The 26,731-nt window shown below is 51.3% G+C and overlaps 1 protein-coding gene across 3 annotated transcripts in view; it reads left to right on the forward strand.

Moving 5' to 3' along the window:
* Window positions 1-26,731, forward strand: part of ACSF3 (acyl-CoA synthetase family member 3) — a 71,384-nt gene that overhangs the window by 10,956 nt on the left and 33,697 nt on the right. For all 3 annotated transcript variants that reach the window (XM_070500207.1, XM_014836573.3, XM_014836574.3), the window contains exons 4-6: window positions 14,727-14,881; window positions 16,646-16,791; window positions 23,161-23,273. In XM_070500207.1, the coding sequence (XP_070356308.1) occupies window positions 14,727-14,881; window positions 16,646-16,791; window positions 23,161-23,273 (414 nt within the window). The remainder of the gene's footprint in view (window positions 1-14,726; window positions 14,882-16,645; window positions 16,792-23,160; window positions 23,274-26,731) is intronic.

Genomic DNA, 26,731 nt, shown 5'->3' on the forward strand with positions numbered 1-26,731 from the left:
GGTCTCCCCGCTTGTCCCCTTTGCAGTGTGGTGGTCTTCCCAACACTGCTGTCAGGTCGGGGGGGAGGGACACTGGCTGCTGCCATGTGGAGATGGAGGCAGGAGCAGAGCTGTCCTGCTGAGCAGAGTGTAGTGATGAAGGGTGCCTCTTTGGAGGGAAAGATCCCGACCCTGTCCCCTGACACTTGGTGGCCTGGTGCCCAGCGCTCCCCCAGACCCTCAGTTTTCCATCTGTTGGCGGTGATGGGGTGGCTTTGAGCACAGGCCTGTGAGGCAGAGCTCTGCATGGGGCCACCCTCGAAGGAAGGCTGTTAGGCCGTGTGTCCTTGTCCACTCTGTTCATGCACTTGGGCTGACTGCACCTGGGAGCTGCTCCGTGGGCTGCAGAGGTCATGAGAGGATGATTGTGAGCTCCCGGGAGCAGGGGTGCCCCCGTCCCTGCAGGGAGGCTGTGCTGCCAGCTGCCTTGAGTGAGGCCCAAGATGTCCGTTGATTTACACGGTAACTCACATCATGAATACAGCGTTTATTCAAGGGGAAAAGGTGGAAAAAGTGAACGTGGGAAAACCCTTAGTGTTTGGATCACATCATGGTAGTTCTCAAATCATGGAATGCTCGGACTGCGGAAGCAGCAGAGCGCAGGAAACCCCTGAGGCCGGGCTCCTGGTGTGCACAGGTTTGTAGGCTGGTGGCCGTGCAGGGGCTCTCCTGTGGGGTGGACCGTCCCCAGCCAGTGGAGCATGGCCTTGTTGATCCCACACTCAACAGGCTGCCTGCCTCAGCACCGTGCTAACCCAGCACTCCCACTGTTGAAGCCCTGCTGGCCCCTTGGAGCGTCTGTCTGGAAGAGCTCCCAGGCTCTCTGCCCAGCAGCTCAGAGCTTGCATTTTAGTCGAGTGTGAATTTCCTCATGAAGGGGTCCCTGAAAGCAGGGGTCCCTGGGCTGCAGAAGTCACCATTCACTGAAGTCCAGCTTCCTGTCTGTGGCCACCAAAAAGAGGCAGGGCTGGAGAGGCTTGGGCCTTGTCCTCTCACGGCCTGGAGCCTTAGCCGCCAGAGAGTGGAGAGGATGAGGCAGGCTGAGTCCCAGCTTTTAGAGCCGTTTAGAGCAGTGCAACCTAGGCCAGCCTTCCACCTCTCTGACCCTCAGTCTCGTCTTCTGAGAAAGAGGGGCAGTGACCCCTGCCCTTGGCCATGTGAGCCCAGGGAACGTGTGGGAGTGTCTGGGCTAGAGCCTGGCACATGGAGGGGCAACAAGACCAATGTCAGTGCCTTCTAGTCCCAGAAAGGCAGAGAATTGAGAAGGGATTTTTATCCTCTTGTTTCTGCTTGAGTGAGAGTCTAGAAGTGGTTACTGTGTAGAAAAGCTTCAGGAGACCTTGTGAGCCTGTTTGTTGACAGATGATATTGGGGTTTAGAGAAAGACACTTAAAAATCTAGCACGGTAGTGGTCGACATGACAACAGAGGTGGCAGCCCATGGGCCAAGGCAGTCCCTTTCAGACCCCGTCCCGAGAACCCCAGGCATGGCTCCAGGACGGGCGCCAGCAGGCAGGCTCTGGGGCTCCTGCCGCCTCCGCCTTCACCCACCACAGCTTCACCTTCATCTTTCTGTGTTTTATTTATTTATTTATTTTTTTAAGATTGGCACCTGAGCTAACATCTGTTGCCAATCTTTTTTTTTCTTCTTTTCCCCAAAGCCCCTCAGTACAGAGTTGTGTATTCTAGTTGTAGGTCCTTTTGGTTGTGTTATGTGGGATGCCATCTCAGCATGGCTTGATGAGCCGTGCATAGGTCCAGGCCCAGGATCTGAACTGGTGAAACCCTGGGCTGCTGAAGCAGAGCCTGCGAACTTAACCACTTGGGCCCCGGGCCAGCCCCCTGTGTTGGATTTTTAAGCTGCAGGACCTTTAATGATTTTAGATGAACAGAGAGTCTGCAGCTTAAAGATGCCTTTCAGGGCAGCAGGCTGAGGCCAAGTTCAACTTCTAGACATAAACCTATGTTTGGCTCCCTTAGCCTCCTGGCCAGGGGGGTGGGCCAAGGTGACTCTCAGAAAAGGATGGTCAGGCCCAGCCTGCACACGCTCCTTCCTGGCGCTGACTGAGGCCCCTGCCACATTGTGATTCTCAGCACTGCTCTCTCCAACCTGCCATTGCTGCACTGAGGCTGAAGACTGGGCTGGGGGAGGAGCAGGGGGCGACTGAGCTGTCGGGCTAAGGGGCGTGACTGCTAAGGGCAAGCAGAGACAGTCCCGGGGTGCTTCGCAGGGGGCGCTTTGCCTGGGAGCTGTTTGTGACTCTCTGGGCTGCTTGTGCAGCAAGAATGCAGCAGCGCCGTGGGGTCTCCGAAGAATGCAAATTCTTCCACTTGGAGGGCCTCCCCGGGATCAAGGGCACTTGACTGTTCCTCTAAGACAGCTGGGAGCCAGAGCTGTGCTGCTGTGGGCTCCTCCTCCACACACCAGCATCTAGCTGATTACAGAGGGAGGGCAGGGCTCAGAGCTCAAGAGAGCAGAGTCTCCAGGTCACCCCCCGCCTCAGAGCCCCAGAAAGCCTCGATCAGGAGCCTCAGAGCCCCAGAAAGCCTCGATCAGAAACGTGGACAGGCTGAGCCCCAGGGGCTGACAGCCTCAGTGGATGTTGCAAGAATCCCGATTTCCTTGTTCCTGATTCACAGGGGCATGACTGCCCCTGTTAGGGGTGGCAGCGATGCGTGGCAGGGCTGGCGCAGCAAGGGAAGACTGCTAACCCAGGCCTTGTCCCCTCGCGAGCTCGTTCCCCTCCTCGCCTCTCCCACCCCCATCTTTTTCACTCCCGCTGCATGGCTTCCCTCCTGTTCCGCACACACCTGCCCGCCCGAGTGCCCTGTCCCTGCCGACCCGCCTGCCCTGGCTTTGCTCTCAGCTCTGTAAGCGTTTGCCTCCAGCCACTCTCCTCAGCACTGCAGCCCCTACCTGGTTCCTGGCCCTGCCCCTGCACTGCTGTTTATCACGACTCTTCTCCCCTTGGAGCCTCATGGAATCTGCCCATGTGTCCTGCTCATTTCTTCTTTCTTCCCCTAGAATGTCATCCCCGAAGGCACAGGTTTTCCTCCTGTTCGTGGTGTCTCCCCAGGTCCTAGAGCAGCAGGGTCGGAGCATTTGTGAGTGAATGGATGAATGGTATCACTGTGTTTCAACACGACACCCAGGCTCTGGGCCTCTCTCGCTTCCCCACTTGCTGTGTGGACCAGGAGGGCACGCTGCTGGGCTGCAGGTTGGAAACCCTCTCTCCAGACTGTCTCAGTTTACTTACGTGTCATTGTGACCATCTGCATTTGTGCAATAGCCATATTGGGGGAGAGTCCCCTGAAATCACAGGGAGTGGTTATCTGTTGAATAAAAGTTTTACTGTATCAACTTCTCTGAGGAGTCTGAGCATAAGTAAATACAATGTAATACAGGGGTCCACTTAAAAGTTTGTTCTGCAGTGTTTGTGAGGACCCAGGACTGCAGGATCAGGCCTCTTGTGCCCGTGGCTCGGCTCCGCCTGAAATTGCCGGTGGCCGTGATGGCGTGTTTTGTGGACAGGCGTGTAGCATGGATGGGCTCGTCGGTGTCCTTGGGCCATGGGAGATTCATGTGGAAGCACAGGCAGAGAATCTCATAGTTGGTGTTCCACCCTCCAAAGAGGTCTTGCTGGTTTTAAAGCTTGATAGAATTAACTTTGCTGAATATGTACCTGTTGTAGCTTAGATATTCTGAAAATGAGTGTGGATTTTAGACAAGTGGGTGAGCACTGGACAGGGAGACACCTGCGGGGGTTTCAGACCTGCCCCTGAGCATCGGGTTTTGTGCGTTGAATTCTTTGGCCTCCCGGCCGTCCTCCCACCTGTCCCCTGTGGCTGCCGCCCCCAGTGGGCTGTCTCTGCTGCAGAGCCCTGCTAGCAGTTCTGCCCCGGCAAGCGGGCTGGGCCCCGGGCTCTGTTCCTACCCTCTCCCAGTCCCTATACCACCCTGAGGAGTGAGGGCCCTTTCTGCCATTTGGCACCATCTTTATCCTGTCGAGGTGTCAGAGGTAGGAGGCTGCAAGGGCAGCTCACAGGAGGGCCACCTCTGTGGTTTTTGGCACCGACTTGGGATTTCTCAGAACAGCAGAACTGAATTTTGAAACAAGTTTGATGTGGGGGCTGATAAAAGATTGCAACCCTGTGTTTCAGGGGTTTGGGAATTTAGATATCTATATTAGACTTATATTAGTAAAATGTTGCTTTCAGTGTTGTTAAAATTTGGGGTTTTTTTTTGTTAATGTTATGATAGATTACAATCTTGTGAGATTTCAGTTGTACATTATTGTTAGTCATGTTGTGGGTACACCACTTCCTCCTTTGTGCCCTCCTCCCACCCCCCCTTTTCCCTGGTAACCACCGATCAGATCTCCTTGTCAATATATTAACTTCCACCTATGAGTGGAGTCATATAGAGTTCATCTTTCTCTGACTGGCTTATTTCGCTTAACATAATACCCTCGAGGTCCATCCACATTGCTGCGAATGGGCCAATTTTGTCTTTTTTATGGCTGAGTAGTATTCCATTGTGTATATATACCGTATCTTCTTTATCCAATCAGCAGTTTCTGGGCATGTAGGTTGGTTCCACGTCTTGGCTATTGTAAATAATGCTGCGATGAACATAGGGGTGCAAGGGACTCTTGGGATTTCTGATTTCAGGTTCTTAGGATAGATACCCAGTAATGGGATGGCTGGGTCATAGGGTATTTCTATTTTTAACTTTTTGAGAAATCTCCATACTGTTTTCCATAGTGGCTGTACCAGTTTACATTCCCACCAACAGTGTATGAGGGTTCCTTTTTCTCCACAACCTCTCCAACATTTGTCGCTCTTGGTTTTGGACGTTTTTGCCAATCTAACAGGTGTAAGGTGATATCTTAGTGTAGTTTTGATTTGCATTTCCCTGATGATTAGCGATGATGAACATCTTTTCATGTGTCTATTGGCCATATTTATATCTTCTTTTGAGAAATGTCTGTTCATGTCCTCTGCCCATTTTTTGATCGGGTTGTTTGTTTTTTTGTTGTTAAGCCGTGTGAGTTCTTTGTATATTATGGAGATTAACCCTTTGTCGGATAAGTGGCTTGTAAATACTTTTTCCCAATTAGTGAGCTGTTTTTTTGTTTCAATCCTGTTTTCCCTTGCCTTGAAGAAGCTCTTTAGTCTGATGAAGTTTACTATATTAGTAAAATGTTGCTTTCAGTGTTGTTAAAATTTGGGGTTTTGTCTAAGCTTATATTTAAGAAATTTGTGTAAAATAGTGGTGCAGGGTGACCAAAAATGTGCAGTGGTGTTTAAATGGTCTTAGTTGGGGTCTTCAGGTCATCCCACTGAACAAAACACATGCTAACTGTGGGACGACAGGCTGTCAGCATCTCATGAGGCTGATTGATGAGGTGACAGTGACTCAGAGGACAGACAGGAAGATGGATGGGCAGGCTGTCCAGAGTCTCAGTCGATTGCTTGTCTCAGATAACTTCACTCTGGCGACTTCCTCGGGATCATGGCCACTCACAGAGGGGGCAACTTCCAGTGGCAGGAGACTAAATCAGGGCAGGACCATGGGTTGGCGCTCACTCCTCTGTTGACCTCCTGGGGGGCCTGCCCGAGGGCAGAGGCTAGGCCAGCAGAGTGCGATGAGTCCAGCAAGGCAGGAGAATGCCCCAGAACTGTGGTCATGTGGGGTTGGGGCACCAAGTCGCTCATTCTCAGGGGCTCGGCTGTGCAGGCTGCTGGGTAACCACCAGTGTTTTAGTTGAGGCAGGTGCCCCTGCCCAGGACACCACTTCCCGTGGTTAAACATGCAGCCCTGGGGGACCTGTGGCCCCAGATGAAGTTCATTCTGGGATCTGAGAAATCAGCTTCTGCTGAAGTGGGAGGGGGCCTGTTTTTGGGCAGTGTGTGTTTCAAGGCGCAGGCAGAGTTTGGGGAAAGGAAGCAGAGCACATTATGCCCACACAGGCTTTATAGATCTGATCCACATTGTGGAGTCACTCAGACGGGGTCTGCCCAGGCCTCACAGATGTGATCCACAGTGTGGGGTCACTAGGACAGGGGGTGCTCGCACACCTCACAGATCTGATCCACAGTACGGGGTCACTAGGACAGGGGGTGCTCGCAGACCTCACAGGTGTGATCCACAGTGTGGGGTCACTAGGACAGGGGGTGCTCGCACACCTCACAGATCTGATCCACAGTGCGGGGTCACTAGGACAGGGGGTGCTCGCAGACCTCACAGATGTGATCCACAGTGCGGGGTCACTAGGACAGGGGGTGCTCGCAGACCTCACAGATGTGATCCACAGTGTGGGGTCACTAGGACAGGGGGTGCTTGCAGACCTCACAGATCTGATCCACAGTGTGGGAGTCACCAGGACACTGGCCTTAGGAACTGGACGAGCTGCTGTTTTCCTGTCTCTGGCCTTTCATCATGAAATGTCCTTTCTCACTGCCTAGTTGTGGCCAGAACCCCTTAAAGAACAGAACTGGAGCCCCGTCCTCTGTGCCTTTTCAAATGACCAGAAAATGGGTAGCTGAGTCCTTGGGGATGGCTGCTTTGTGCTGTAAGTGTTGACTACAGTTCTTCATCTTTATGAACCCCGTCCTTGGTCGGCTCAGTCTGGCGGTCCTGCCCGGCTGGGATCTGACCCTGGGTTTCCAGCCCTTGCTGCACAAGTGGGGAGATGGTGAGTAAAAGAGGTGCCAGACCCCTCACGCTACTGCATCTGGTATGGGGTGGGACCCCAACTCCCAGGGGTTCCTCTCTGCAGCCTGGTTTGGGAACACTGTCTGGTCTGTGCCATGACAGCTCATGTGACAGCTGAGCACTGTGGTCTGGCTGACACACAGGTATTGTCGCTAGTAAAATGCAGGCCTAGGGAGGCTTGGTGTTCTTTTGGGGGGTCCCCCAGATCTGCAGTTGTAAAGTTTCTGAGTGTGTTGAACACCATGGAGGAGGAACGCTGCTGTCATAAATATCCTGCTTTAGGACGGCACCTGCCACTTTGCTGATTTGGGTGAATTCCAGGAATGGCGAGGCCTTCCCAGCTGCAGCGATTCTCAGGAGGTGGCTCCTGGGGTGGATGTTGGCTGTGTGTCAGGTCACATGTCCATGTTGATGACCGTAGGACCCGTCAACATCCTTCATTTGGCTGACCATGTGCCACTTCCTTCAGCTTCTTGTGGGAAGCCTGGGGACTGCGTGTGTGGCAGGTGGAGGAGGCCTGGCGGGGACCACAGGTCCCCAAGGGTGCGCGGACCGTTTGCTTGTGCAGCCTGTGCTACCTGCTCTTGTGCTGGTGTGCAGGGCCTCACTATGAGGTGGCACAGTGAAGTCTGTGCTTTTGCACCTGTTGACTGAGTGCTCGTGGTAACAGTCGAGCCCTTCTGAGCAGAAAAGGACTGGGCTAAGGTGAGGGTGTCGTTGGGACTCGTCCGTCTGGGTGCTGGTGGGGTCTGTCAGAGGTCAGCCACCCTGAACGAACTCAAGCAAACACAGCTGCTACCCTGTAAATGCTGCCGTGGGCAAGAAGGACATGGGGGCCCGAGGCTGCTTATTGTCAGCCAGATCAGGATGTCAACGCTCCCAGGGGAAGTCTGGTGGTATCCCGTGTGTCCCCTTGTCTGCACTCTTCCGAGGACCCACAGCTTCCCTTGTGACAGGCACCACCTGGGTCAGCACCAATTTGGCAGACCTGCGTTTCTGTACAAGCCAGTGGGAAGGAGAATGCCACACAGAATTTCCAGCAATCCACATTTCAGAGCTTGGAAGGGACCTCAGGGATTAGTCTAAATTAATGTTGTGGTATGAGAAGACAGGGAAGCTGCAGGGCTTGGTCAAGGTCACGGCCGCCCTGGGGCGGTGAGGGTGGCCTACAGGTGGTCTTCATCCCCTTTGATTCGTGTGGGTCTGGATTTCCCACACTTTGCTCTCAATTGCTGGACCCACTGGTTAGTGCCTGGTGAGTTTGAGCCATTAGGGTTTATTTCCTCTGCTCAGTGGCAGGAGGAAGTGTGGATTGTATGGAGGGGCACGCCATGTGCACATTTTTTATCCTCACTTCTCATTTCAGTACACATTTATTTTCTGTCTGCTCAGCCATAGGTAGATAGGAGTGGTGCTGACATGAATGAACTTCCAAATGCTGACGGGGTAACTGTGAGTTGTGAGTATTTTTCTGCTAGTCCATGATGTTAGCTCCCTTCTTAGCCTGTAGAGAACCACAGAGTATCAGAGTTCAAGGGCTCTGAGGGAAAGAGCCTAGTCTCAGCTTTCTGTTCATCAGATCCTAAAGCTTTCAAATGATGGAATGTTCCAGCCGTCTCCAAGAGAAATGAATACCCATGTGCATCACCCAGCTTCACAGTTACTGACTCAGAACCATTCTTGTCTCATCTAGAAACGTCTCCTCCTACCTCAGGAGTTTGTTCAGACGAATCTCAGCCCTCATAAGGTTACAGCATCTCCTAGAGGTGGGGACGCTTTTTCTTAGAGGTGACGACAGCACTGTGGTCACAGCAAGGCGGTGAGCAAGAGTCCCTTTGTGTCATCACATGTTCCATCCATATCCTTGCTGTCGGGGGCCCCTCACTGTTGTAGCGCGTGAGGGCCCCTCACTGTTGTAGCATGTGGGGGGCCCCTCTCTGTTGTAGCGCGTGGGGGGCCCCCTCTCTGTTGTAGAGTGTTGGAACTGGGCCTCAGTCACCTCCTGACCTTGTGCTTCGGGATCAGCTGCTTGTCTTGCTTTGTGGGGAGGTTTTCTCTCGGTCTTTTCCCTGCACTTTGTTTAAGGAATGGGGCTGTGTGTCCTGTAGACTTTCTCACATCAGATTTTGTGTGTTGCATCCCTGTGGTGTCATTTAACATGTTCCCCATCCCTGTATTTCTTGAAAAGTGGTAGTTAGATCTAGAGGCCTGGAAGATTCAGGGGTTTGGTTTGGTTTTGGTTGGGGCGTGGGTAGGGAGACTTCAGAGGTGATGTGTGTTTGTCCAGCAGGGGCACATGACGCCCCGTGTCCCTCGTTCTGTGATGTCAGCACTCACTGAGGCTTCCTGCCCAGAGCTGTTAACTCACTGGGGAATGTTGTCATGGCTTCTTTTATTTTAACTGGGGCGTGATTTACGTGCATTAAGGTGTGTGTAAGTTAAGTCTGCAGCAGGGTGCATTACAGCTGCCTGTGCGTCTGTGTAACAGGCATCGCCTAGAGGAAGAGAGAACGTTTTCATCATCCACAGTGCTCTCTCATTCCCTCTCTTGTAGGCACCCCCCCCTCCCAGAGGTCGCACTAGCCTGGCTTCTGTCACTGCGGTTTAGTTTCTCGTGTTCTTCACGTAACTGGACTCGCCAGGCTGTGCCCTTCATGCTTCTAGTTCATCATACGATGTTAGGATTTGTTCTTGCGTTGCATCAGTTGTCATCGGTTCTTTTTGTATTGGGTGTTGTCTTCCAGTGTACGAAAGTGCCATGGTTTATTTATCCATTCTGTGTCGAGGGACACTGGATTGTCTCCAGTTGGGGGACACAGGCCACCTCGTTTTGTTGAGCTTCACAGATGCTGCATCTTTCACAAGTCCCTCCACCAGGAAAAAGCTTATAGCTTGCTGAAAACTCAGGTGATGGTTAGTGTTTTTTAGCAGTATTTTTTTTGTTTATCTTTATGTTTTTATTTTATTGAGAGCACATTGGTTTATAACATTGTGTAATTTCAGGTGTACATTGTTATATATCAGTTTCTGTATAGACTGCCTCATGCTCACCCCGAATAGTCTAGTTTTTATCTGTCACCATACCTATGTGCCCCTTTACCCCTTTCACCCGCCCCCCCACCCCCTCCCCCTCTGGTAACCACTAATCTGTTCTGCTTATCCGTGTGCTTGTTTACCTTCCACATATGAGTGAAGTCATATGGTGTTTGTCTTTCTCTGGCTTATTTTGCTTAACATGATACCCTCAAGGTCCATCCATGTTATTGCAAATGGCACAATTTTGTCTTTTTTATGGCTGAGTAGTATTTCATTGTGTATGTATACTGCATCTTCTTCATCTGTTCATCAGTGGATGGGCACTTGGGTTGCTTCCATGTCTTGGCGTGGAAGCAAGAAAGTATTTTTAATTAAGGTATGTAGATTGTTTTTTAGACATACTGCTACTGCATGCTTAATAGACTACAGTATAGTGTAAACATAACTTTGTATGCACTGGGAAACCAAAAAATTCCTGACTCACTTTATTGTAATATTCGCTTTATAATGGTGTTCTGGAACCAAACCCACAATTTCTCTGAGGTATCCCTGTATTATAAATAAAGCTCTATAAACATTCTCATAAAGATCTCATAAAAATGTGGACGTTTCTCTTGGACCTGTACCTGCTAGTGCTAGACATCCACTGGGCTAGACGTGTATTTAATTTTGGTTGAAACCACCAGAGCTCACCAAAGTAGATGCATGTGTTAGACTCCCACCAGCAGGACAAGAGTGCTGGTTTCTCTGCATCCCTACCCACACTGGGTACTGTCAGTCTTGTTAACATGAGCCATGTGGGTGGGTGTGTTGTATGTGTGTGTATGGTGTTTCATTTCCTTTTATTGGAGTGTTGTGTACAGGGAGTGAATGCACGTGGTGTAGTGGTTTCTGGTGAATATACCTGTGTAGCTCACACCAGGTGGGATAGATGTTCCCCTCCCCTCGTTCTTTCATGACCCCTTCCAGTGAGTCACCCACTAGAGGCAGCAGCTCCTCTGAACTGACGACCACGTCGGTCAGTTTATGTGAGTTGTTGAACTTCGTAGGGAAAGGGTCTCAGCACTTGCCCGCTTCTTTCCCTGAGCACAGCGTTTTCGGGGTTTATGGAGGCTGCCTCTGTCAGTGGCAGGCTGACTGCCGGGGTCCTGAGTGCTCACTCCTGAAGGGAGTTTGCGGCTCCTCTGCTTCTCCTCCCCAGAGAGTCTGTGTGAGGCTGAGACTGGTCTTTACTCCAGTGTTTGGTAGAACTCACCATTGAAGCCATCTAGGCTGGGCCTTTCTGGGAAGGTTTTAAATTAAGGGTTCAGATTCTTTGATAGATACAGGACTTCTAATATTTTCTATTTTGTTTCTTGTGTCAGTTTTGGTAAGTTTTTGTTTTTAAAGGAAATTGTCCATTTTGTCAATTTGTCAAATTAATTGGCATAAAGTAGTTTATAGTTTCTCATTATTCTTTCACTGTCTTTATGATCTGTAGTGATGTCTCCTTTAACTGTCTGATTTTATGTTTTCATTCTTTTTTTTTGATCACTCTTGTTTTAGAGGTTTATCAATTTTATTAATCTTTCAAAGAACCAACTTTTTGATGTTGATTTTCCCTAAAGCAGCTGTGCTTTCTATTCCATTAACTTCTATTCCTTATTATTTCCTTCCTGTGTCTTCATGATGCAGCACTGTTACTGTTGCTTTAAACAGTCAGGAGTCCTTACATTTTAAGATAATTACCTATGTCTTTCTTTCTCTGGTGCTCTTCATTTGTTCCTCAGATCTGTGCTTCCCTTCAGCCTATAGTTCTTGTAGTGACAGATTCTCTGTGCTGACGACAAATTCTCTCAGCTTGTTTCACTGAAAATGTTTTTATTACGTCTTCCTTTTTTGAAAAACAGTTCTATCGAGATTTAATTCACGTGCTGTAAAATTCACCTATTGTAAATGATTCAGCAATTTTTAGTAAATTTATAGAGGTGTTCAATCATTGTCTGAATCCCTGCTCCCGTGCCCAGCTCTGGCAACCACTGTCTGCCTCTGCCTCTGTAGATTTTCCTTTCCCGTACATTGCATATGAACGGAATTGTGTAATATGTAGTCTTTTGTGTCTGGCTTCTTTCGTTCTGTAAAACTCTTTGAGTTTCATCTCTGTTGTAGCATGTGTACCAGTCATTTGTTCCTTGTTTAGCGCCCCATTGTACGGTGTACCCCATTTGTCCCCCCATTCGCCATTTGATGGGCATTGGACTGTTCCCACTTTTCACCTGTTAAGAATAATGCTGTCGTGAACGTTTGCACACCACTCCTGCGTGGACGTGTTTCCTTTATCTTGTGTAGATGTGCAGGAGTAGTGTAGCTGGGTTGTGTGTAAGTTTATGTTTAATGTTTTAAGAAACTGTTAAACCATTTTACATAGTGGCTGTAATTTTTGCGTTCTCACCAGCAACGTATGAGGGTTCCAGTTTCTCCACATCCTCACCAACACTTGTTAACTGGTTTTTAAATTATTATTATAGCCGTGCTAGTAGATATGAAGTGGTATCTCATTGTGGTTTCAATTTTCATTTCCCTGATGACTAATGATGTTGAGCATTTTTCATGGTCTTATTTGCATCCATTTATCTTTGGTGAACTGTCTATTCAGATCTTTTGCCCATTTTTAAATTGGGTTATCTTATTACTGAGTTATATGAGTTCCTCGTATATTCTGGATACAAGTCCTTTATCAGATATATGGTTTTGCAGATATTTTCTCCCAGTCTGGCTTATCTTTTACTTTTCTTAATAGTATTTTTTGAAACACATTTTTAATTTTGATGAAGTCTTTTATCAATTTTTTGATTTCATAGATCACGCTTTTGGTATCATATCTAAGAAACCTTTCCTTAACCAAAGGTCATAAAGATTTCCTACTGTGTTTTTTCCTGGATGTTTTATACTTTTAGCTCAGATGTTCGGGTCTCTGATCCTCTTTGGGTTAATTTTTGTGTATGGTGAGGTAAGGGTCTAAAATTCATCTTTCTGCATGTGGATGTTCAGTTGTCTCAGCACTATTTCTTGAGGATTATCCTTTCCGCCATTGAAGTGACTTGGCTCCTTCAAAAATCACTTGGCCCTCAGCGTGTTGGTTTATTTCTGGACCCTCGTCTGTTCTGTTCATCTATATGTCTGATCTTAGACCAGGATCACGCCGCATTGATCACTGTTGCTTTAGAGTAAGTTCTAGAGTTGGGAGGGGTAAGTCCTCCCCCTTTATTCTTCCTTTTCACATTTGTTTTGGGTCTTCTGGGTTCCTTGCCTTTCCATGTAAATTGTAGGGTCAGCTTGTAAATTTCTGCGGCATGGAGCTTGCTGGGGTTTGGGTAGGAATGCATTGACGCTGTAGCTCAGTTTGGGGAGAGTTGCCATCTTAACAATACTGAGTCTTCCGATCCATGAGCATGTTCTCTGCTCTCAGTCTTCTGGTGACCACCGTCACAGCATCTGAGATTGCTTCCTTTGTGCATCGCGCACTCTGTTCCTTTGTCTTTTCTTTCGTGTCTCTACTTCAGTTTAGATCATTTCCATTTCCTTTATCTTTTCTTCTCCTGCTTCTAGTTGGTGAAGTCTGTTCAATGAATTCTTCGTTTCAGATAATATATTTTTCAGTTTTATAATGATTCTTTTTTGTAATTCCAGTTCTCTGGTGAAATCCTTGATTTTCCCTCATTTTGTTCATCTTTTCTTCTAAATTCCTTAGCCTATTTATTGTAATTGTTTTAAATTACTCGTCTGATAATTCCTACATCTGCATCTTCTGAGGGTCTGCTTCTTTTGGCGCTTTTTTCTTAATCATGGGCCACATTTTTCTGTTTCCTTACATGCTTTGTGATTCGGGGGGGATGCCAGTCATTGTCCTCAAAAGGATGATGTTATTTGTGCCCGCAGAGGCATGCCTTTCCTCTGTCTAGCAGCTGAGGTGAGGAGCTAGTGATTTCCATCCAGTTAGGAATCGGGCTGGGCTGGGCTGGGCTGCGGCGTTCATTCCGTTCATCCATGTCTCACATGTCATCGGGGCGAGATCCGTGTGTACAACATACTGAGCACCCAGTGCCATGAGCTCTGCTCTGCATCTGACCGTGGGCTCACCCGGTGGCACCACAGTGTAAGAGCCACATAGTGAGCCTGACATGCCAGCTTTTCTTGAAGATTAGCGTTCACACACAAGTACTTTAACTGGTGAGAAACTTGAAGCATCTTTGTGTGTGTGTGTGTGTGTGTGTGTGTGTGTGAGGAAGATTGACCCTGAGCTAACATCTATGCCAGTCCTCCTCTGTTCTGTATGTGGGACACTGCCACAGCATGGCTTAATGAGTGGTGTGTAGGTCTGTGCCTGGGATCCGAACCAGCAAACCCCTGCCTGCCAAAAGCAGAGCACGTGAACCTAACCACTACACCACTGGGCCAGCCCCTGAGCATCTTTACATTAAAACAGGAAGCATCTTTTATGGAGTAAAATATAAAATTCCTGTGACTTTTTCCAATACAATAGAAGATATCATCCATTCACCATCGTTGCGTGCCCATCTGCCTGGCATTGCGCTGACTCGCAGGCTCGCGGGTGGCCACGTGGAAGAGCCTGAGGCGCCACATCTCTCTTGACGGCAGATCTGAGGCCAGAACCTGCCCTGCTCTTCGTCCTTGAATCCGCCCCTCCTCACAGTTCACCCAAGGCCGGACCTGAATGTCTCCTGGCACAGTGTGGCTTCCGGGGGGGCCAGAGGCTTGTGTCACCCTGTAAAAGTGAGACGCCCTTTTGGATGGCAGCCGCTTGCAGAGACTTTACTGCTTAAGGAAGGGAGAGGCCTCGTGAAGAACAGCCTTCCTGGAACCTGGTGTCCGCACACATCTGCCTGTGGGTTTAGTTCTAATCTTTTCGCTATATCCTTCCTTTTCTTTTTTAGGTTTGGGAAAAGTTCTTAAGTTCTGAAACTCCACGGATTAATGTGTTTATGGCAGTGCCTACAATATACACCAAGCTGATGGATTATTATGACAAACATTTCACCCAGCCTCATGTCCAGGATTTTGTGCGTGCAGTTTGTGAAGAAAAAATTAGGTAAATGAAAACAATCCACTTTCCCATCCAGAAAGTCGTTATTAAAGATCAGACAGTATAACTTATTTTTAATAAATCAGTTGTACTAAGTTTTAGGAAGCAGTGTATTCCATTTCCTTTAAAATCTGTGCCTATGTATCATGTCTACCAATCGATATTCTATGTCTGTATTCCCTGTAGATCTGTCTGGGCTCCGTATCTGGTCCATCCCTCTCTCTATCTCTGTGTATATCTGTATTCTCTATCTCTATCTCTATTCCATCTGACTGTGTGTCTGTCTTGTGGTTGAGTCTGAAGGACGAGGGTGAGGGCAGTGAACTGACCCTCTCACTCCCGTCCTTTCTGACTCCCCATCTGCGCCGCTCTTCCCCCCACCCGCTGTGTGTCATTTCTCTGCACTGCAGTCTGTGGCTCCTGGCGCCCCCTCCTCGATCCCGTACACTCCCTGACAGAGAGGCGCTGAGTCTTTGGGTCCTTCTGTGGTGGGAGGTTGCTCTGCGTTCCCTTGTGAACCTGTAGACACAGCAAGTTCTCTCCCTGCTCGTTGGTAGAGTGTGACCCGCTCAGTGCACAACCAAGAGAGCAGCTTGGTGAGTTTTTGCAGGCCAACAACGCACGTTGCCAGAGAGTCATGACAAGCTGTGCCTGTGGTGAGCACAGCCTTTCACACTACAGCGAGCGAGCTGCTAGGAAACGTGCGTTTAGACTTTTCAGTGTGTTTCCGTGCGTGTACCTGTGGCCTCTGCGCCGCTCCGTGCTTCTGATTCCTCGTCCTTCAGAAGAGCGCAGGAGGGCACCTTGGTTTCCCGGAGAGCATTCTGGATCATCCAAGACAAATATTTGCTGCTGCTGCTGTGATTGTGCACCACCATGCCTGTACTCCTGTGGTGTAGATGTTCTGGTGGAGCCAGAACCGTCTTCTGATGGCGCCTGCTGCCCGCGCCCTCCTAGCCCAGCCTCTTGTGGCATTGTGGGATTGGGCAGCTGTTGATGACAGTATCTGATGTGCGGGCTACCAGTACAGGAGCAGGATTAGCACCACATTCTACCCAAATCTAAGGAACCGAGGGCAAGACTGAGATCAGAGAGAGGAAGTCAGGGTGACTCCTGGGTGACAGAGGCCTTTGGACTCACTGGTGCAGGCTCATGGTGGGGAAGGTCCCCATGCGCTGTACACCCTTGTGGGGAAGTGCAGTGGTGGTTACTCTCCAACTCCCACCAGAAACAAAAGTGTTGTCTTTGTACACATAATGCTGAAGGGACGTGGTATACGCCAAGGCACAGAGGAGCTCTCAAGGTTATGCAGTGTCATTGTCACCATTATGAGCCTGTTAGCCCGAGACGGTGTGAAGGACCTCTGCCTGTGTCCCCCAGCTGTGCTGTCTCCTTTCTCTGCCCCGCCTACTCCTCAGACCTGGTAGCATTTTATCTATAAACTAAATTTTGTCGTCATCACCTTATTATGATTGTTGCTGTCATTTAGGATTGTTTGTGCACAGCATAATACTTGCAAATAGTGCCACCAAAGACCTTAAAATTATTTTTTTCTTTTACCTTGATTACACATTCCTTTTGAAGACGTATTTACATTCTGAAGTATGCCCAACAAATTCTTTTCAAAGAACAAAGTTAAATTTTAGCCCCAACTACAGTTTTTATTACGAATGTTAAAATAGTGATGTTGGACAAAGGATATTCTTTATGGTGCTGAAGAAGTGGAGTCATGTCTGAGAAGCTAAGGCTGCCTCTGGTTGTACCGGGTAGGTTGATGGTTTCGGGATCGGCCGCCCTGCCCCTGCCTGTGCTGGAGAAGTGGAAGAACATCACAGGCCACACTCTGCTGGAGAGGTACGGGATGACGGAGATCGGCATGGCCCTGTCCAACCCCCTGACCGCAGCCCGTCTGCCAGGTATGAGCAGTGCCCCCAGCCGTGTCTTCTCCCTCTGCTCTGAGCTGCTCAGGTGGGCCAGTCTGGGGGATGCTGCCCCATCCATGGGGGCCAGGAGAGCCTGTTCTCTCTGGCACTCACTTTTCTCCCAAGTGGCTGGTCAAGGACAATGTTTTTGTGTCCTTCTCGGGTGACTTGGGGGGACAAGTGGGAAGAATGGGAGCCAGTGGAAACTGTGTGCTCAGCAGAGTGCCTCCTAGGGCCAGGTGCTGCTCCCGTCCAGGCACCCTGTGCCACTCAAGGCTGGTGGCAGCAGGACAGACGGCTAATGTGGAGGCAAGGGATGAGGGGACCCTCCCCCGTGCTTGGTGACTGTGTGCCCTGGATGACCTGCTGCTCTGGACAGGAGTTCCTGACCTTTGGTCTTCCTGTCCAGCCTTCTCCGAGACGTTCTGCTCTGACTTTCACTTAAACAGACTTCACGTCCTGGGCCTTTAACAGGGCATCTGCGAGCAGAGCCCGAGGCCTGAGACTGGAACGTGTTTTGTGCTGTTCCCGGCCTTTCTTTCGTCCTCGCCATAAGTCCCCTCCAGTGTGTCCAAAGCACAAGAGAGAGCTCAGGTGGAAGTAAAATAATTCCGTATCTGTAATTATATCCGTACATCCATTTATCTTGCACAAACACTAAAATTCGCCTTTCTCACGTTCACTTCTGAGTTATCAAAAACACACGTGGTCATGTAGCCGCTGTCACATCAAGATATAGAAGGGTTTAATTGCTTCAAAGCCTCCCCCCTTTGGTGGTCAGCACCTCCTGCACCCCAGGGCCGGACCAGCGCTTTCCTGCTTTCTCTTCTTGTAGTCGTGCTTCTGGAATGCCATACAACTGAATCCTACAGGATGTGGCCTTTTGGGTCTGGCTCTTCTCACTTAGCAAGACGTGTCTGACACTCATCCGTGTCAGCACGTGTTCCTTTCCATTGCCGAGTAGTATCCCGTGGTGTGGATGGGCCCCCATTTGTTAACCTGTCACCAGCTAAAGGATGCTGGGCTGCATCCAGTTTGGACAATCACCAGTAGGGCTGACAGTTAGCGTTCCTGTGCAGGCTTTTGTGTGAACATGTCTTTGTTTCTCGTGAGTAAACGCCTCGGAGTGGGATTGCTGGGTCAGAGGTGGGTGCGTGCTTGCTTAACTTTCTGAGAAGCTGCCAGACCATCTCCAGAAGAGCCCCTGCTGTAGGGGTGGTCTTACCCCATTGACAGAAGGGGAGACTGAGGTTGTGAGGGACTGCCTAACGTGCCCAAGGCCACCCGGCTGTAAGTGACGGAGTGGACATTCGCACTGTTAGACTGCAACACCCATTTTGCTGGGGGCACAGCGGCACAACAGACGACCTTATTTGGAGGAAGATAGAGGGGGCAAAATGATGGACAGGGAGTCTTCTGGGCCTTAATTACAAGAGCAAACACAAGGCTGAGAAGCCAAGACCAGGAGCTGGGACAGGATGGAGTGAGCAAAGGGTGATGCGTGGACTAACTGGGGATTGAGATGGGGACCATCTCTGCCTGCAGGAAGGAGACATAGGGACCGTTTGCAGGCAATGTTAAAGTGCAGGTCAGATGGTGGAGGCAGAATCCTCAGGTGAGCTGGCAGAGCAGTCACCCTGGACAGAGGTACACAGAGAGGGTCCCCGACTGAACTGGCCACCTCCAGCTCCCTCTGTGGAAGGTGGAACCCAAAGACTCTGAAACCCAGGGTTTATTGGGCAAGAAATTAGAGTGCAGAAATTCTTGAATCTTAAATTATGGCTGCAGCTCCTATTCAGGCCTCAAAGACAGTGTGTGTGACATCAGAACGAAGGCTGGGCGTGGTCTCCCTTCTGTACACCGGAATCAGACATCCATGATTTTTTTCTTGTCTGTAAAGCAAGCCTCTAACAGTCGAGCACAGTGCCATGTCTGTTGTTTGGAAAAAAGTAGCCTTCAACATTAAATTCAGGAGTGCTACATGAAGATCCCTCAGGTGCCATCTCTGAGAGTTGTTTCTGGAGAAATCAGCCTGAGGAGGTTCTCTGGGTGCCTCGGTGTCTTCTCAGTGTGCCTTGGCTCCTGGGCTGGGCTTGTTCCAGCTGGAGGCTCTGGACTTGTGTTAGAGCCTGGCCTGTGTCCCATTTGCACTCAGGACACAGCTGTGCTGCCCCTCCTGGGCGCCCCCATGCCTGCTCCCAGCACAGGGGTCGTTTCTGGCAGCCCCTTCCTCTTGCTGCCCACGCAACCTGTGAGCATTACTCCTACCATCCCCCAAACGACCACCAGGATTCATTTAAAGGTTCTGGAAACCTGGTGGGGGCGTGGAAGGGCAAGGGCATCCTCAGAGGAGGGGCACGCTGCGTGAAGGAGGGACATTGCTGAGGGGTGAGTGCTGAGTGGGATCCTCGGATCTTTCATTCTCTGCATCCCATGTGGTTACCGTGAAGGGAGATGAATAATTCATGGCCAAGCACCACTGGGCTTAATCAGGCTCTAATTGGAGGTTGAGATCAGAGGCGCTAATGGCTCCTGCAGCGGGACTCCAGCGTTGACAGGAGCTCCAGGACCTTATCAGCCTGTTCCCATTCTCTCGGGACCAGCTGCAGAGCAGCCTCGCTCCCCAGACACTGGACAGAGCCACAGGCCAATTAAAGTTATCGGGGAAGAGCTGACAACTGTTTTAAAGAGAGGCAGAAGAATGACATGCCACTTCTGACTGTGGCCAGCCCTGCTGCCCAGGTGGACGCTAGGAGTGCCGCACTGTCCGCATGGTACAGGAGGGGGCGCTGTCCACATGGATCCTAGGAGGATGGCTGCTGCCCAGGTGACCCTACTCTGCCCCGGCCAGCTCAGGGGTGTTTCGGGGCTCCATGGCTGCCCCTCCCTGGCTGCAGTCTCCTCTCTGTGGACCTCACTTTAACAGGTCACAGGCCTGTGAAACTCAAGTCTTTGTTTCTGCCTAGAGATTTTAATTCTATTGTGTTTGTGATTTCCTAATTAATTAAGATTCTGTCAGCACTTTTGTTATAGATTTTCTTAACGGTTTGTAACTTTCACTGCTGAGAGGGGAGGAAAGGCCTTACTGAGCAGGACAGAGAGGGGCTGGAGCCCGGGAAGGAAAGGAGAAAGCAGTGGATTGAAAGGCAGGTGAGCAGGCAGTGAGGGGGAGCCTGGAGGTCCCTCTTCTGATAGGAAATATATGTTAGTCTTTGTCCGAATTCCTGGCATAGAGCTCCTAAAACCCTTGGAATTTCCTAGGTGATAAAGATGTCTTTTGTTATTCCTAACGAGCCCCTCCAACGGTACCCCAGTCTGTGTTAATGAGGTGACTTTGGAAAGTCCCTAAGGAGGGGGGCTGGCTGCCAGGAGAACCAGCCAGTGATTAGAGGGTTGGAACTTTCAGCCCCCGCTTCCCACCTCTGGGGACGGGACTGGAGGTTGAGTCACTCACCCATGGGCAGTGCTTTACTCAATCGTCCCTGCATAATGGAGCCTCCATAACACCCTGAACATGGTGGTGGACTCGTTGAGGGGCTGGGAGGGTGGTATCTGGAGGACATGAGAGCTTGGAGCCCTTTCCCCATGCCTCACCCTCGGCATCCCTTCTGTCCGCTCTTCCTGAGTCCTGTCCTTTGTAATGAACCGGTGACCTAGGAAGTAAACTAATTCCTGGGTTCTGTGGGCCACTCTGTCAGGTTGTTGACCCGGAGCAGGGGGTCGTGGGAACCTCCGATTTGTAGCCAAGCCAGAAGTTGTGGGCGACCTGGGGACACACCACTTGTGACTGGCGTCTTGGGGGGCAGGCAGCCTTGTGCGATCGGCGCCCTGAACCTTCTCCACACACTGCCCAACAGCCATTGCAGGTGGTCAGACGGCCTGGGGTGGCCACGTGCCTCCCCTGCCATGAGGCCAGCTGCGAAGCTCCACACGGCTCCGTTTGCCACACATAGCTCGTGGCATCCAGGGCCTGGAAGGAGCCTCTGCTTCCTTCCTTCTGGGGAGGTGAGCGCAGGCTCACGCTTGAGGAGACGTCGCTGTCGGACAGGGCTCGGGGCCGGAGCAGGTGTCACCCCGCTGCTGAGACGGGAGCTCAGAAGGAAGGGAAGAAGAGCGGGCTTTACTTCTGTGAGGCGGTTGGTCCTGCGTAAGATTCTATACTCCAGTTGATGAAGTGCCTCCTGATGAAGTCATCACACTCTGCCTGATTGCTCAAGGTGTGTTCGTGGAGCTCTTTATCTCTGGCAGGCACTTGAAGAAATCCTATCTGACCAGTCTCAGAAGGTAATAAATCAGTTTGCAGTGTCTGATGTTTTCTCACTGTTTGCACTAATCAGCCTTCCCAGCACCGCTCCACCTCCTTCAAGCAGAAGGAACCGTTCTCTGGATGTGGATATGGGGCGGCATCAGCCCAGCAGGGCCTGCGCAGCCGGGAGGCCCGGGTCGGCATGGTGTCAGGTCAGCGTGGCCTGGCTGAGCGTCCCGCTTGGCCTCGGCCCCACCTCCTACATGTGGCCTTTCTCCTCTGCACTTTATCTGCCCAGTTCCTCCCTTAAACCTTTTGTTCTGTGGCTTTTATACCCACACTTACATTATAAATTACGACCACACACTGTGGTCACGAAGGGCTAACACCAGGGTAGCCTGCTGAAGTCTGTCAGTAACACACGAGCAATTGGTAGCCACCTGAAGACCTTGGGCCCCAGCAAGGTCGCTGTGCCCATGGGTCTGTTGGTCCTCATCAGACCGTGAGGTCAGGGAGCTGTAGTGTAGAGGACAGGAGGTAAACCTGTCACTGAACAGAGACCTGCCGGGAAAGGGCTCATTTAACCTGGAACAGATAACCACCTCGAGATCACCTGGAAACTGCATCGCAGGTGTGCGGAGTGGCAGATGGGCTTCACTGTGCCCAGGGTTGTGCTGATAGGCCTGCTGGGTCAGAGGGCTGGGGTTGGAGCCCCCTCTGCACTCACAGGCTCATTCTTGTCTCTGGTCCTCAGACTTGTCTGCACACTGGAGGTGAGACACCCCCACTTCCAGGCTGTCTTGAGTCTTGAGTGTCCTGGCGCCTGTGCCGCTGCCAGCTCTGAGTAGATGGATCACCAAGAAGAGATGGGAGGGCTCCTGTTCTGTGGTTCCTTTTATATGAATGTCCGGAGCAGGCAAATCCACAGACAGAAAGCAGATTAGTGGTTGCTGGGGCTGGGGAGTAAGGAGTGGCTGCTGACGGGCGTGAGTTTCCTTCTTGGTGATGAGAATGTTCTGGAGCTAGGTGGTAACAGTGGTTCCACAATGTTGTGAATGTGCTAAGTGTCGCTGAACTGCACTTTATGATGATTAATTGTATCTTATATGAATTTCAGTTTAACTTAAAAAATCTTTGGAAGCAAAACATAGAAAAAAGAAGCGGGGATGGGAGGATGCTGGTCCATCTGCTTCCTGCTGGGACAGGGACACGGCTTTCTGACCAGAGTTGAGGTGTGAGGCCTCCAGGGCGTGGGACAGCAGAGAGCTCCCGAAGGCTGTGGGGCCCAGGCCTCACCCCCAGGACCTCAGAGGCCGAAGACAGGCGATGGGGATGGGATGGCGCTGGTCTAGCAGAATAAGACTGACGTAGCAGAGCTCGTGGCGAGTGGACAGGGCATCCGAGAATACTGAGTGCCTGCAGAGTTTGCTGAGTCAGGCTCCCGAACAGTCGTCCCGAACAGCTCCTCCCTGATTCTGCGGTTGGAGTAGAGGGCCTGAGACCCTGAAGTGAATTCCACAGGTGCCGAGTGTCTGATCTCGGGACCTCTGCCCTGCCTCACTCCTTTGTTATGACTGTGGGGCACGGCCAGGCCACCTGCCCTCACCTGTGCAGGTCCCGAGTTGGGTTGTAAGCTGGCCACCCACGCTGGAGTGAACACACTGAACCGACCATGGCGCCAAATAAGGACCCAGCATGTGGCAGTGTCCCCCTCCCATGTGGTGCCTGCTCACCGCCTGCTTGCCGGCACTACTCCTCCCTCTTGGACCTTCTCTGCACAGTGCACCTCAGTGCCGTTGTTGGGGACAGTCCGCGATCCGTGCCCATAATGCTCATCAGGTGCTAGAGTAAAAATGGAAGCGGTCCCAGCATCCAGTCTGGGTGCCAGGAGGCCCTCCCAAGACGACTTGAAGTCTCTGGGGCATTCAGAGCCAGGCCTCAATGCCGCCGGTAGCTGCTGTGACCAGGGCAGCCACTGTGCGCACTGCTTGGGCTCCGTACCCTTGGCTCTTGGGTCTTCTCCCGCCTGCGAGACGTCCAGGCAGGTCCAAACACCTCGGGCGTGTGGTCCTGTCCTTGGGGATCTCTCTGACTCTGCCTCCTTTTCTCCTATGCAGGTTCTGTGGGGACTCCGCTGCCAGGTGTCGAGGTACGCATTGTCTCAGAAAACCCACAGAAGGAGGGCTACCCCTATATCCTGCACGCGGAAGGAAACGAGAAGGAGACTAAGGTGAGCCTCTCTGTTCTTGGCTCGTGGCACAAGGGTCGCAGAGGTCACAGGCCATTCACAGAGGTTGAGGGTCTCTCTGCTTTGGAGGTAGAGTCCCCACTGCCCTCCTGGACAACAGGGATGCCGGCTGATGTTTACTGAGGGCGCCTGCTGGTGTTTCCTGAATTGCCCATGGACGGTGTAGAGGGAGCTGAGGCCCAGCTGTGCCCCGACCTCCAGTGCTCAGTCTGGCTCCTCCCCAGGCTCCGTCCACTGGGGACACTTTGAGGCAGATGGTGACAGCTTGGCTAAGGACAGCCCAAGTTAAAACAGAGGTCGTTGTCAGCAGGATCTGGTTAGAAATACTGTGCTGGCTGGACCCTGGCGCCCACTCAGAGCAGACTCTAACACAAACTCCCAGGGCTGGTGTGTCCAGTGCCACCAGCCTCACCGAGGCCCTTCAGGCAGCTTCACACAGCCCTGTAAATGAAGTTACCCACTTTTGCTGAAATCACTGGTGGCTCCCTCTTAGTTCCTGTTATTCTAAAATCGACAAGGGTGGAGAAGAAAGGCATGTGGGCTGTTGTCTCGCTTCCATGAGGGTTTTAGTAGCTACAGATCTGCCAATCGTCAGTGAGCAGGAGTCACACAGAAGTTTGTGGATTAGTAGGAAATGGAATTGTGATTTAAAAGGAAGTTATTTTCCCTACAGCTGATGTCCGTTCTAGACATCATATGTAGTTGATTTCTGTTACTCTGAGGTTTTAAAGGATGAAAAAGTAGTGGGTCCTCATTTTGCATTTTTTCTGTTTGGTTTTGTTTTGTTTTTCTTTTGTGAGTAAGATCTTCCCTGAGCTTACATCTGTTGCCAATCCTCCTCTTTTTCGCTTGAGGAAGATTAGCTCTGAGCTAACATCTGTGCCGATCTTCCTCTACTTTGTTTGTGGGACGCCACCACAGCACAGCTTATGAGTGGTGTAGGTCCACACCTGGGATCTGAACCCGAGAACTCGTGCCGCCAAAGCAGAACGCATGGAACTTTAACCACTTGGCCATGGGGCTGGCCCCTCTCACATTTTCTTGTTTGTGAGCACTGTTGGGCCCACTCGGTCTCTCTCAGCCCTGCACCTCCTCTGGGGCCTTGAGTCTCACACCTGAGACAGGAGGGTTGGTGAGATGGTTGGTGAGCATTTTTCTTGAGTGAATAGCTGGAACTTGGTGGTTTTAGTGTAATTTTATGAACATTTGTAGAATGACATCAAGAGAGGACCGTAGGAAGCCTCTCACCTGGTGGGTCCCCCACACCCAGACCCCAGCCTGTGTGGAGGGTCCACCCGCAGCACCTCACTGAGCTCTTGCTCTCTCAGCCTCTCCTCCTGGACATGACAGGCCTCCAGATCTGCCCTCGCTCCCCTCCACGGTGTGTGGGCCCACTTCCATGCTACCCTCAGGTGGAGCCCCACCCTCATCAGGGTGGCCTCGAGGTCCTGAGCCATAGCTGTCACTCCCTGACCACCCTCTGCCTGGGCTCTTGCCTCTGCCCAGCTGGTCCAGGGCTGTCAGCCACACTCACACCTTGGGGTCCTTTTCTGGCCCTCCACCCATGCTCTGCAGCCCCCTCTGTCTCCTTTGGACTCCTGCTCACACTCAGGTCACTGCCCCAGCATCCAGCGGTCCAGCCCTCCCTGCAGCAACAGGCTGCCTTCCCCACTGGATGCTCAGCCTGTGTGCTGGGTCAGGGACGGCCAGTGGAGAGCGAGGGCTGGGGTGTGGTTCTGGGGACACACTCCGTCAGGAGGTCCCCAGCAGAGAGGGGAGCCGTGGGGGCGTGTGGATCAGTCAGACGTAGCAACACAGGTGGCATCGTGGGCTACTGCACTGCCCACCTCCAGCTGCTGGTCACCTGATGGCTTGGCCTCCGTGTGCACCTGTTCTGCTGTAACTGGTGGAGATGCTGCCAGAGAGAAGGGATGGGGAGTGTCTCCTCTTAAATTATAATACAATTTAACTACTTTGCCCCTGTGGCGGCAAGCAGCCCACCCACCTGCCTGTTCCTGTTTCAGTCTACAGAGAGTTCCGCACTGAAACTCCCTCAGATGGAAGGAGCCGGCAGCCCAGCCCCAGAGCTCCTTCATCAGAGAGAGAGAAGCACTTGTTCCACAGGGTGTGGGGCTCCAGGCGAGCTGGCGCCACCGACTGGGGGTCTAGGGGGCCATGAGACAGGAGGGGGGATAAGAGACTTCTGTCGTCCATGCAAGGTGAGCCCCATACAGACATGCCCGTGACCATCTAAATACGAAAGTAAGGGATCTAGTGCTGTGACACCGTGTTCTAGAACATTTCCAACCCAGTCAGTGGGTCACTGTGACAGTCCAGAATGGAACTGCCTCAGTGGCCGTGCAGAGGCTGAAGACAGCTCTCTGGGAAAAGCACAACCACTAGGCCTGTGGGCCACACGCTGGGGCTGTGGTGGACCTGGGCCTCATGTTTGTTCCTGCCACTAGTGAGGCCTCACTTGTCAGAGGCCCCTGGGGTGAAGTCCCGGCTGCAGGGGCCTGCTTCTCTCTCCCCGGGGTTCTGCTTGAAGGAACCTCTGGGCTGTAGGACATGAGGTCTCAGGCGTGTCACCTGTAAGACCTACAGCCCAGCAACAGGTCAGCACCTGCCTCCTGCATCTCTGTGGCATTTGTAACACTTTCTCCGTCATTTAAAGTGGGGCCTCAGAGATATTTTCCCTCCACCCCCAGACTTTGTAGTGTGAGAGTGGAGTGAGACCTATGTGGGACATCCCATCCTTGCCTTTGCTTTCCAAAAGCCCATCAGTGCCTCAGTGCATAGGACGAACCCGAAGGCAGGGCTAAGCTTGAAGACGTGAAAACTGCCGGGCCCGGGCCATCTTGTTGAAGGAAATGCGTTTCTGTCCATTTCAGTGACGTGTCGCAGTGGAAACAGGAACTAATGCCTTGCCCCATTGGGGACCTTGATTGTGAATAAACAAAGGCGGAAGCTGCAGTGAGCTTGTGGACTGTCACTGTGGAAGGACAGCTTCTCCGATGCTGCAGGAGGCCATGTCTGCTGTGTCCTTACACGGGTCTTGAACATGTTGCTGAAAAGTATTGATACTGTTTCTGAAAAAGAGATTTGCCAAAGTCCTTCCAGCTCCTGTCTGGTCCGTTATAAATTCTTAGTGCAGTCCAAGCTCGGAAGGACTGATGTTTTGTTGTTGTTGTTTTGTGAGGAAGATGGTCCCTTAGCTGACATCTGTGCCAGTCTTCCTCTACTTCATGTGGGACGCCACCTCAGCACGGCTTGATGGGTGGTGCTAGGTCCACACCCAGGATCCGAACCTGTGACCCCTGGGCCGCCGAAGTGAAGTGTGCGAACTTAACCACTGTGTCACTGGGCGGGCCCAGACTGACATTTTTAATGTTAAGAAGTCAGGATGTCTGAAGACAATTTGTTTCAAGGTTTTTTTTTTT

Source organism: Equus asinus, chromosome 28 (assembly GCF_041296235.1).
Source record: "Equus asinus isolate D_3611 breed Donkey chromosome 28, EquAss-T2T_v2, whole genome shotgun sequence".
Taxonomy (NCBI): domain Eukaryota; kingdom Metazoa; phylum Chordata; class Mammalia; order Perissodactyla; family Equidae; genus Equus; species Equus asinus.